General features: G+C 36.3%; 1 protein-coding gene across 28 annotated transcripts in view; it reads right to left on the bottom strand.

Moving 5' to 3' along the window:
* Window positions 1-13,189, bottom strand: part of LOC106875482 (trafficking kinesin-binding protein 1) — a 212,321-nt gene that overhangs the window by 153,056 nt on the left and 46,076 nt on the right. For 5 of the 28 annotated variants that reach the window (XM_014923639.3, XM_089356243.1, XM_089356240.1 and 2 more), the window contains exon 1: window positions 9,601-9,960. The exons of 15 other annotated variants lie outside the window; for them this stretch is intronic. In XM_014923639.3, coding sequence (XP_014779125.1) covers window positions 9,601-9,662 — 62 coding nt within the window. In that variant the 5' untranslated portion in view covers window positions 9,663-9,960. Of the gene's footprint in view, window positions 1-9,600; window positions 10,190-13,189 lie in introns of those variants that run through there. 8 more of the 28 variants (XM_089356241.1, XM_089356245.1, XM_089356253.1 and 5 more) reach the window with 4 other exon arrangements.

The raw sequence follows: 13,189 nt of genomic DNA, 5'->3' as shown, positions 1-13,189 counted from the left end.
ATTTAACGTCTATTTTCCATACTGGCATGGGTTGGACAGTTTGACATGGAGCTGACTGGCTAGGGAGTTGTCCAGACTCCAATTGCCTGTTGTGGCATGGTTTTTATGGCCGGATGCCCTTCCTAACATCAATCACTTCACAGAGTGTGCTGGGTGCTTTTTACGTGCCACCAACATGGGTGTGTCTATGCAGCACTGGCACGAGTGCATTTTATGTGGCACCATCACTTGTAAAGGAGAAACCTGTATATATGGATGACAGTAATTTTACTTAGCTTGGAGTGTCTTCTCAAATACAGCAAATCACATTATACATAAACTGTTAAAACATGATCCAATTATTCCCACAGGCCACTGTAAAAAAAACAACCTAAACTTGCTTTGGACACTGAACATCCTCAAATTTAGCTAATTAAAGTGACAGCAAAAAAAAAAAAATTCAAGCAATTAATAACTTCCATGCCATTTAGTTAAACCATTTTGACAACTAAAATATATTAAATCACATTTATATATATAATAGCCTTTGTTAGAACACAAACATGTTTTGTTTGCCTCGTGTCATAGGTTACAAGTAAATAATAATGTAAATGAATTTTATATAAATACCTACTCTTTTAAAACTTTTATACTCTCTGCTTAATGATTGAAAGCCAAGAATGATTTATAGTTAGGTTCAGGGTTAGACAAGAACGAATTCACAGCCACAAGACTTTCATACTGAATACACTGACTAAACTACTTGAGCCACCACCATGGTTAACACAATTGCCTATTAGAAGTAAATATACAAAATATTGAGACATGAAAATCTTCTCTTATAAAATATCCAATGACAATGAAACTAAACTCTATTACAACTCACTCTTGACCTTTGGCTGGCTGGCTGTGTATGTGTGTGTGTGTGTGTGTGTTGGGGGGATAGTATTGTGGCTGATCAGGTCAGTTTCATCAAACCAGCTTATTATTAAAAGCCTTCCAGCTGTGACTACCTGGTCATTTTATATGGTAGTTTGGATTACATTATCCAATGTCTCCTGCCCTCTTTCAAATGTTAGGGTGTGATTTGAGACAGAACTGGTTATTTCTAGTAGCTAGCAAAGAGACCATCATTCAAGAGTGACCTCATTGGATGGACATGTTAATTTTAATTGTATTTCATCATCATCGTTTAGTGCCCGTTTTTCATGCTGGCATGGGTTGGACAGTTTGACTGAGGTCTAGAAAGCCAGTGGCCACTGGCACACGAGCCAGTCAGGCAGGCCTGGCATCAATGACATTCAGACAGTGCTTTTTACATGCCACTGACATGGGAGCCAGCCAGGAGACACTGGCATCAGCCATGTTCGGATGGTGCTTTAGAAGTTTGTGCAAGTTAACACACTATGGTAAAAAATATAATTTATAAAACAAAAGCTCAAGAAACTATAAATGGTTTTATATCGAAATTTTAAAGATTGGATATTATTTGATGATAATGGCTTCAAATTTTAGCACAGGGCTAGCAATTTTAAGGAAAAGAGGTATGTCAGTGATATTAACCCCCTGTGCTTGACTGATGTCTTTTTTTTTTATCAACCCCCAAGAGGATGAAAGGCAAGGCCAACATTGGTGGCATTTGAACTCAGCATGTTGGGTAAAATGCTTAGTGGTGTTTTTCCAGCTCTTTATGTTCTAACAATTCTACCTTCTCACCACCTTTTCATCATCAACATCCTTGTTTAAAATCCGCTTTCCATGCTGGCATGGGTTGGACGGTTTGACTGAGGTCTGGCAAGCCAGTGGGCTGCATCAGGCTCCAATCTGATCTGGAAATGTTTCTACAGCTGGATACTCTTCCTAATACAAACCACTCCAAGAGTGTAGTGGGTGCTTTTTATGTGCCACCGGCATGGGAGCCAGTCAGCAGGCACTGGCATTGACCATGTTTGGATGGTGCAGTTTACGTGCCACCAGCATGGAAGCCAGTAAGGGGGAACTAGCCATGGCTAAGATTTCGATTTTACTTGACTCAACAGGTCTTCTCAAGCATATCATATCGCTCGATGCTTCAAGGGTACTTTCAAAAGGGCCGATCATGCAACACTGGCATCGGCCATGGCTGCGATCTCACTTTGTTGATAATGGTGATGGGAATTAAGATAATGATTAAGCTGATAATAATGGTAATGAGAATGATGATGACGCTTGGATTTTAGATTTTAATTGAATTTTTATGGCTGAGAGTGACTCTAAAATGCAAGATAAAATTCAAAGTCAACATGAATATTCAAGGATGTAAATGTGACCTTATCTACATTTAAAGCAGGAGGGGAAAAGATAAACTTATGATGCTCTGGCTATGACCATACCATTTTTTTGGGGGGGGGGGGGGGGCATCATGTATCTAGGGCTTTGCTATCCAATATATATTCTCATTTTCAAGAAAGTAGAGTGTGATTTGAGGGACATTTGGATGCTAGTTGTAGCAGGTCAAGCAACAACCATCTTGGAAGCATTGCGTTTTCAACCTGAAGTATCATCATGCAGTTTTTTCCTATAGAAGACTCCAACTTTATTTAAATTTCAAAAGACAATCTTTTCTATTATAATTATTTATGAGATTGTCAACAAAGCAAGCCAGTAAGAGTGCTGCTGGCTTGAAAGGAAGGTTGGAAAATCATTGACATACTACTTAACATTATCTATTAGTGACAGAACCAAAAGTTAAACTCAAGTATCCGCCTTGATCACAATTTCACAAGGGGCATTATAAAACCAAAGACATCATACAATAATAATAATAATAATAATAATAATAATAATAATAATAATAATAAGGTGCTACTTTGGTATGCAATCTACGTGTCATGAAACTGCTTTGGTATGTGATATACACTTTATATTGTGATCTACAACAAGAAAAGTTATACTTAACAAGAACAGCTTTTCTAGCTGAATTTTGTTCGATTCACTGATAAAATTAGTAAACTTGTTTCAAATCTGCTTCATTTAAATTTTTTTAAATAAACACATAAAAATGTAAGAATGTTTTATTTAAGCCATAATAAATAAATGAAACATGTGGATCGCATACTAAAGTAGAATTTAACTCTTGTAGATCATGTTGGTTACATAGGTAACATACCAAAGTAGCGCCTAATAATAATCCTTTCTACTATAGGTACAAGGCTTGAAATTGTTAGGGAGGGAACTAGTTGATTCCATCAACCCCAGTGTGTCACTGGTATTTCATTTATTGACCCTGAAAGGATGAAAGGCAAAGCTGACTCAGAATTTGAACTCACAATGTAGCGACAGGCGAAATACCGCTAAGCATTTCGTCTGGCACACTAACAATTTTGCCAGCTCAATGTGTGCACGCATGTGCATGTTTGTGTCTCCTTGTCACACTTGTTAACAAACATATATCCAGGGACATATTACATTTCCTGGAAACAGGAAAGAGTTGATGACAAGAAGGGCATCTAACCATAGAAAATCTGCCTCAAATTTTTTTTTGTCTATGAAAGCATGGAAGAGTCGACATTAAAACGATGATGATGATGATATATATAACCCATTGAAAGTATTCTTCATGCTTACAATCTAAATTCTATCTTTGCTGTGTTGAAAACCCAATCAAGGTTTATTTTTAGTGTTACTGTAATGAGAAAATTTTTTATACAATACTGGTTTTACTGAATCACAATGAAAGTCGACTACAAAAGAATTAATTTTCAAGGTTCCTCTTAATTAAGCAAAGTTAACAATGTACATTCTATCTGAATGTGAATACAGTTTTCTACACATGTATCCCAGTCACATGGCTCGTTTTTCACACAACTTTTCAATGTCATGGTCATTCGAAAGAAAGGTAACCCATAATGAATTCAAGGAAAGGGAGACATGTAGTTTATATTGTAAAATCTACCAGTCTAGCAATCACTTAAAATGACAAGGTTGTACACATGAATATCATCATCATCATCATTTTAATGTCCACCTTTCCATGATTGGATGGGTCAAACATAGTTAATTGAGACAGATTTTTTTAAAGCTGAATGCTCTCCCTGTCACCACTTCTTACCTGTTTCAAGACACAGTAATATTTCCCCCCATGGCCATATATATTTTCGTAGAATATAAGAGGAAATGAATAAGATTTATTTACAAGAATCACGCAATGTCAAGACAAAGTGATGCAAACATAGACACACACATGCACATATATATATATATATATATATATATATATATATATATATATATATATGCACATAGACACACACACATGATGGGTTTCCAGACAGTTCCTGTTCACTAAATCCACCCACAAGGCTTTTGTTGGCCTGGGGTTATAGTCAAAGACAGTTACCCAAAAGCATGATTCTTGGATTGAACGAAGCATTGTGTCATTAAACAAGGTGTTTCATTTCACATTCTTCCAATCTACTCACCCAGGTGCTGGTGCAGCCCTCTCCCCCCTCCCCCCTTAGCTGTCACAATATATTCCACTAGATTAATGGGTGAGGGGGGGGGGGGGCAAGAGGGTATCTGCTCATGATTGTATAGGTGCCTGAAACGGTTAGCAAAAGTAGGGGATGTGCTATCAAATCATGCTCACTCACAAGTGATGCCTGAAATTTATATAAGAGAAAACCTTTTGCCTTTTACTTGTTTCAGTCAATGGACTGTGGCCATGCCGGAGCATCACCTTCAGGGGTTTAGTTGAACAAATTGACCCCAGTACATATTCTATCAGTTTCTTTTACCGAATTGATAACTCATAGGGATGTAAACAAACCGACACCAGTTGTCAAGTGGTTAGGGAGACAAACGCAATCACAAAGACACACACACAAGGTAGGCTTCTGCACAGTTTCTCATTTCTTTATTGTCCACAAGGGGCTAAACAGAGGGGACAAACAAGGACAGACAAAGGGATTAAGTCGATTACATCGACCCAGTGTGTAACTGGTACTTAATTTATTGACCCCGAAAGGATGAAAGGCAAAGTTGACCTCAGCGGAATTTGAACTCAGAACATAACGGCAGACAAAATACCGCTAAGCATTTCACCCGGCGTGCTAACGTTTCTGCCAGCTCACTGCCTTTCTGCACAGTTTCTGTCTACCAAATTTACTCACAACGCATTAGTTGTCTCAGGGCCATACTAGAAGACACTTACCTAAAGTGTCACACAGTGGGATTGAACCAGAAAGCACATGGTTGCAAAGCAAGCTTCTTAACCACACAGCCATGCCTGCACCTGGTTACAATTCTTGCACAAGTCTTTAGTTTGGTTTCGTTACTCAAATTCTTGTCATCAAAGAATCAGGTTTTATCTTGGTAAAAATTGATCTCCAGTTGGGGGGAATCATGTATTAAATATCTTTATCAATAATAGTCCAGAAAATAAGCTTCCATGTTTTAGGTCACGTTGATGCAATTCACCCTACAACGTATGACCTTGGTGCAGCTGATAGGTCATGAAGCTTTGACATACGTCTCAGTGAATGCAGCTGTTTGCAGCTTTTGCAAATGGAGAACTTGACAAATGAGTTTATATATTTGTCATCTTTTTGCTTGTTACAGTCCTTGGACTGTGGCCATGCTGGGGCACCACTTCGGAGTGTTTATTCAAACAAGTTAACCCCTATACTTATTTTTTTTTTTTTTAGAGTCTGGTACTTATTCTATCAGTCTATTTTGCTGAACTGCTGAGTTACAGGGACATAAACATAGCAAAATTGGTTGCCAAGAAGAGGAGTGGGTACGATACAAAAAAAAAAGGACTCACTCATACACACACAAGGCTTCCACACAGTTTACATTTATGAAATTTGCTCAGTGTTTTGGTCAACCTGGGAATATAATGGAAGACATCAGCCCAAGGTGCTGCACAGTGGGACTGAACCTGAAACCACATGGATGCAACACGAGTTTCATAACCACACAGACATGCCCGCATCTAGTGCAGCCATATTCCAGATGGCAGTACTTCTTTGATGAAAATATAGATAGACAGTTATTAACAAAGTTGGACAAAGTAGGTAATAATAGAGCCTCTGGAGAATCACTTGACTTGCTGGAAATTGCAGCCAACTCTCCACCAAATTACACTTCCAGTCTTGACACATCAGATAATATAGTGTTGCCTATTTCTAAAACGATGGGGTGGTCAGGACTAGAATACCCTTTACCAAATGTTACCAGACCAGTGTTGACTTTATGCTAAGCAATAACAACCGTGTTTGGAAATTCATCAGTTGCTAATTTATAACAAATATCTGAAACTGTCATAACATCATAAAGAGAAGATAAGATAAAGTTCAGAACTTGACACCTATTGCAGTCTTTCAAAATCAAAACATCGTCATTTAACGTCCATTTACCATGCTAGTATGGATTGGACAGTTTGATAGGATCCAACAAGCTGCGGGACTACCTCAAGCTCCAGTGTCAGCTTCGGTATATTTTCCATGCTTGAATGCCCTTCCTAATGCCAACCACCTTAAAGTGTGTACTGGGTGCCTTTTTCTTGACACCAGCACTACTGAGGTTGCCAAAGAAAAGAATAGAAAATGGAAGAGTCCCGACTGAGTAGGGTGTGTACTTGAGGGAGCAGGAAGATGGCTTTATGCAAGGTGATGAGAGGCTAAAGTATGACTGAGGAAAGAGCACAGGTGTCTTGCTTTGGAGAAGATACATGGCTACCCTATATTATTTGCAGGTGAGTGAGAGTAGCTGGAAAGCAGAGATGATGGTGACAAGATGTCAGAGCAAAACGAGGTACAAGAAGGTGAGTTATAATAGAGAATATGGACAATGGATCAGGAGATGAAGAGAGGTTAGTCTTTAATTTAGATTTTTACAGCTCACATACATTGGAGGCTTATAAGCTGATGTATGCATTTTGATATAAGTTTTAGGTGCATAGAGTGTAAAGAAGAACATTTAATGTTGTAATTTAAGGAATCTTGTGATCTGTATTGAGCGTAAAATAGTTCCATAAAGTACATTTCAAACTGGACCCTTTTTCAGTTTTACTTCACAATACACTGACATTATCCACCCTTTCTTTTAAATATTATATATAACAAGTATATTAGATCCATGCATATATTTTAGCAACAGACTCCAGTAAAATTGTATGTTGAAAGCTCTGTTTTTTTTTTGGTTTGTTTGAAGAAAGAAGGATATGTGATATTGCATAAACAAAGAATGTAAGATTTTGGCACTGTATACACCAACAAGTTAGTTTGGCATAAAAACCATTGACTGTTCTTACTGCTCTTCCATACTCTGCTACTAAACCACGAAGATGAGTAAAGTTAAATGATTTGGCCCCGACATGCTATAAAACCAATGACAGTGTACCTACCAACTTATGACTACCATTAAGAGACTACCACAATTCAAATGACATTAACATTTCCTTCTAACATCACAGGTCATTACAGTTACCTTATATTGTTAATATCTTCAATCCATTGAAAAAATGCATCCACACATTAGGAAGGGCATCATGCTGTAGAAACCATGCCAAACAGACACTGAATCACAATGCAGTCCTTGGGCCTAATGCCCAACTCATGCTAGCATGGAATACAGACATTAAATAATGATGATTGTTATACCAATATATATTTCGTAGGTTGTTCCCATAAAAATACTAGTTAAACTGTAACTTTCCAATTAATTATCAATAAGACAGCCAAAATATAATCAAAAGTAGGCATTCTCGAAAACTGAATAACAACTTCAATATAATCAGAGTATTTATTTTTGGTGTGTGTTTAACAACAATCTTTCGTTTCCTTTTTTTCTCTTCAACTACTGACTCCATTCTGATAAATGAAACTCAGTTATCAATATTTTGTGTATACACTTTGCAATACTATCGACACTAAAGAGTGTCAACAATTTACTTTGGGGAAAAAAATGGTTAAACTCAAAATATTGGATTTTCACAAAAATAAGATAAAAATATTATTTCAACGCACGGTTTCACATCTGGAAACTTGCAAAACAAATTCATAAACATATATATCAATTCTATTCCATTTATTTTTAACTTTATCAATTTCTTAAATATCCATGTACGAATTTCCTTTTTAAGTAAGAGGTAATTAATTAGTAAAAAAAATTTTTTTGAGAGTCATTCAGAAGTGTATTAGTAACCAACTACATATATGATGTTTGGGAGAAAATTTGATGAGTGAGTGATGACTCATACCCACATAAGCACAAAGACAAGGAGAAACTGTATGGTGCCCTCGAAATTCTAGATAGTAAATAAGTTGAAACAGAAAACAACTTTGATTAGAAAGTTGAGAAATTTAAAGGAAATTTAAATACGATATAACTCGTATCAATTTATTATTGATACGAGTTATATCGAAGGAACGCCGTGAAATTAATTGATTTTTGAATAGTGGTCGCTGGCGTAGATTAACCCTATTAAAAAGGTTAAAACCAAATATTTACAGAGTAGAAAAATTTATAGTTCTGTCGCTAATTTGATTAAAGACGTGAAAAACTTTAAGTGATATTAAACATTCAACGGAATTGTTAGGTGAGTGGCGTTTATTTGACTTTGATGTTATTAAACAAAATAACCGGGGTGGAGGGAAAATAACCTGGTAACTAACATCATAGAACTTCTCAGCCTAAGAAAACCGACAGAGAAGACATCAAAAACTTTTTCTCGATCGTTGTTGAATAACCCCAAGACAATCTCAATCCAAGTGATATATGATCAGGCATTCCAGATGAGACCATCCCAGCATTGCTGTTCAGATAGTGTATCCTAGGACACATTCTCCAATATATTCCTTTACTTTCCTGTTATCATTTGACACCATAAAAATAAACAGGTCTATATAGAGGCCTCTATTTTCTATTTCAAAGCTTTTCCTCCCACTTCTAGCTTGGTGAATCGGTGTCAATTATCTGCTTCAAAGATCTTTTATTCTAAAAGTGATAATGTATGTGAGAAACGATCTTGCTGCCTTAATATGAATCTGGTTTTACTTGCTGCACACACCAGGATACATTGTTTAAACTAACTTTGTTTTACGGTGATACCGGCTTTAACATGTACAGATAGAACTTTTATTAGCAATTATACAACTATTATATATATTAACAAAGAACTTTAATACATCCGAACTAAAATAAGTAGCATTTTTAACCTTGACGAATGATTTGTGAATGATGTGTGTGTGTGTGTGTGTGTGTGTGTGTGTACGCGCGAGTAAGAGAATGGAAGAGAGAGGCGTAAAAAGAAAAAGAGAGGGGTGCAGGCAAATAGGAAGACAGAGGGACAGAGAGGCGCACAGAAAGTGTATGTGTATGAGAGAGGGAGTGGGAGAGAGATGCGATGTATAATTTAGGAACTTTTTACGATATAGTTTTTGGGATTTCTTTTCCATTTACGTTAATAAAGATTCCAATTGTATGAAAATATAAATATAATACAGTATCTGGAATCTAAGATTCTCGAGAATGAAACAAAACAAAACAAAACTATAGTCAGAGAAGATGGTTAACTTTCAACAACATAATTGTGTGATCAGAATAAACATATAAATATATCAAACAAAAATATCTAACCTGTAAGGAATGGTGGGTCGGTTCCAAACAGCAACAGTGAAACTGAGTTCTTTTAAAGACATCAGGATGTTTAGCTGGCCCCACTATGCCATGGTAATCCAGCTCAATCGTATAAGGATAAAACTGTAGTTTCAACTTATTGTTCCAGGGGGGAAATCATCGTTGACAAGTAACAACAGTAAGGAATGAAAAACTTTGAACGAAGTGTTAAAAAAAAAAAAAAAAAAAGAAATCGGTTTCTAAAAATGAACTGAAAGTTTTATAAGTTTATAAAGTTTGACATGACTTCTAAACCACGCCAAACTTACCGTGATGGTTATGATGATGAGAATGAAGGGAAAAAGAGGTGTGGGCGAAGTAGGAGTGTCGAGAAAATAGAAAGAGAGTAAGTGAATGGAGAGAGTGAAATAAAGCCTCCCCTACAACCTCTACCACCAAATTATCGCTTTACAGCCTCATGACGACAGTGGGTTATTAAAAGAGATTCTGAAACAGCTGGTGCGCGCGGCTAAATTGGAGTGCTTTCCCTTGCTAGAGAGGAAGCTAAATTTATATTATACTCACACACTCGAATTGTTTGTCTATGTGCGGCAGTCAGTGGGGGAAGAAAAAGACATAAACCAGAGCCTCTTCTGTTTCCCCTAGATTCCCAGATCGTAACGAACGTTTGTGTAAACCAAAAAAGGTTCACAGGCTGTGAGTCAGCGAAGAGAAAGCGAGATTGAGATTAAGCACACGCACCAGGAAAATAAAAAGAGAAAGAATATTTAGAGAAATCATTTCTTTTTTAATGCTCTTTGTAAGAGAAACTGCAGATGTTTCCAGTTAAAGCACCGTTTAAATGAATTATGTTGAAATTATTTAATTAGAGAAAATAACATTTATACTATTAAATGAACCTGTTTGTTATTACATTATATTAACAATGTATTTTAAAGAAAGGTAGATTTATGTGCTGTGAGCAAAGGTGAGTTAACCTTGAAACACACTTCTTTGAAGGGTCTGAACCGAAATATGAGGACTCATCTGGCTTCACGTCACACGAGTTTATATATTATTTTTCAAATATAACAAGAGTTACTATATTAAGAAGGCAACAGGTTCAGTGGTAAGACTTTTGTCTCCCACCCCCTATTTTCTCCCCCTTTTTTTTTTTTTTTTTTTTTGGGCCAAAAATCCCCGTTTTCGGATGCGGAGGTTCCGGAAAATTGCCAAAAATCGGCATTGTGAAATCCCCCCCCCCCCCAACTTCTTCAATTTTGACTTTTTTCCCCCCAACACTGACCCTAAAACCCTAACCGACTGTACAGAAATGTTTTGAAATTTTTGTCCGAATCATAATGTCCGTATTTTTCCGCATATTTAGAAAAAAAGAAAAAAAAAATTCTTAAAAAAAAATTTTACGAAAATTTTGGGAAATTTTTTTCAGAATCATAATCTTCGTATTTTTCCGCATATTTTGAAAAAAAAAGAAGAAAAACAGAAAAAAAAAAATTTCCGAAAAAAATGAAAAATTAAAGAAATTGGGGTGGTAATTTAGAAATGTCGATTTTTGCCGATTCATATTCCCCGTAGCCGAAGGGGGGGGGGGGGCGAAAAAATGCCGCTAAGCGTTTCGCCCAGTGTGCTAACGCCAGCTCACCACCTTGCTGAGAGTAATGAAAATAGTGATTAAAGTGCAGGTATGATTATGTGGTTAAGAAGCTCGCTTTGCAACCATGTGGTTTTGAGTTCAGTCCCACTGCCCTGCACTTAGGGCAAATGTTTCTTACTCTTGGCCCGAACTGACCAATGCCTTGTGAGTGGTGAATTTGGTAGATAGAAACTGTGCGGCAACCCGTTGTGTGTATGTGTGTGAGGATATGTGTATGGGTACTCTTTTTATTGGGGAGAGGAGCTAATATAAACATTGTACTTCAAATGAAGTACAATGGTGAAAATGTGCTGTCAATTGGTAGAAGGTACTGCCAGAAGAGGTTGGTTAAATAAAACTGGGAAAGAATCAGTAAGATGAGATCTGAGAATGTTAGATCTTAAATACGAGATCAGCATCATTTAACATCCGTTTTCCATGCTGACATGGGTTGGAAGGCTGCACCAGGCTCCAGTCATCTGTTTTGACACGAGATGATAAAATTCAAACAAATAAGAAATTACTGTATAGCAGAACCATCCAACTGATTCTAATCAGGAAAGAGTCTTTAAAACAATGAATATGCATACACATGCACAGAAAGCACGTCAACCATATCGTCATGTCTGGATAGTTTGTCACACCTAACTGGTTCGCATTAAGAAAAAAGAAAAACAAAAAACATATAGCCTACTTAAGTAACAATTATAATCACTCTAAATTATTTCTGGTTTTTCAGTATACCAAGTAATAATGGTCTATTTATCTGTATAACAAATTGTTTCTCTATCTGCAGATATCAAAAGGAAAAACACTTTTGTTAATACACAGATCATTCAAGTTCCTGTCATGGCATATATTCATAGTTCTTTGAAATGATAATCCAATTTGATGCTCTATACCTATTTTAGTCACTGCATTATTTTTAGATGTTTGCAGCCAGCAATTTAGATCAGACTTTTGCAAAATTGTCATTGTAGCTCAGATAAGTGATTGACTATATTTGGCACCTTCATATTCTGTGAAGAAACTGATAAATCGCTGAGTTAAACAATTAGTTGTTATTGTTTAACACTAGGTCAACTGTTACCAAATCAACCTGTAATGAAAGTCATTCCGACTTCTTTGCTCTTCTCAGAGGTTTATAGAACAAGATTATCTAATGGATCTTTTTTCTTTTTAAGACAGTATGATTTAAGGGAATCTACCTCCTATTTCTAGCCACTCAAGTACCTATGTAGAGTCTCGTTATTGGTCTTTTAATGAAAGCTTTGTAATACTTGGTAATTCCATGTTATTTGTCACTTTGATGTACGCTAGCTAAATGTCTAATTTGTCATGTAGAAATGATGCTATTGTCAGTCCACTGTGTTGTGATGTATTTTAAACTAATTATGTTATGTTCCAGTCCAACTTAGTTTGACCTTTGTTTAAATTTCTATTGGCTGTCACTGCTCAACCCACACTGATGGGATCTTGGAAGTTGTCTCCTGTCAGCAGATGTGCAAGACATTTGCTGATGTTTTGACACTTAACAAAAATAGACTTGAATAGCAAGTGGATATGATCTTAATTGCATGTCATACTTTCTCTCAGTTAATTAGCTTGGTCAAACTGAAGTTCTAGATTAAGCAAAGGCCGTACCAGAGCAACTGGCTCTTAGAATGCAGCAATGAATACAAATTTTTTTCTTATCTATGTTCTGTAGTCATTAGGACATTTATAGCCAGTTTCAACAGATTTAGTGGAGAGGATGAGTAATAAATTAAAAGCTTCCATTGGAAATGGAATTGCCATAAAATCTAAACTGATATCCTCTTGCTGAGACAAAACTATTGATATTAATCAAAATGTAGGTAAACCTTTCAAACTCAACAAACTGATCATTGGTTTATAACATGAAAAATGAAAAAAAAAATGTTGCTTTTTCATTCATGCAATTTTTGTTACAATTAT

This window comes from Octopus bimaculoides, chromosome 8, assembly GCF_046866305.1.
Source record: "Octopus bimaculoides isolate indiv1 chromosome 8, ASM4686630v1, whole genome shotgun sequence".
NCBI classification, from domain to species: Eukaryota; Metazoa; Mollusca; class Cephalopoda; order Octopoda; family Octopodidae; genus Octopus; species Octopus bimaculoides.
The sequence above is the reverse complement of the archived record's forward strand: the minus strand, read 5'-3'. Positions and strand labels throughout refer to the sequence as shown.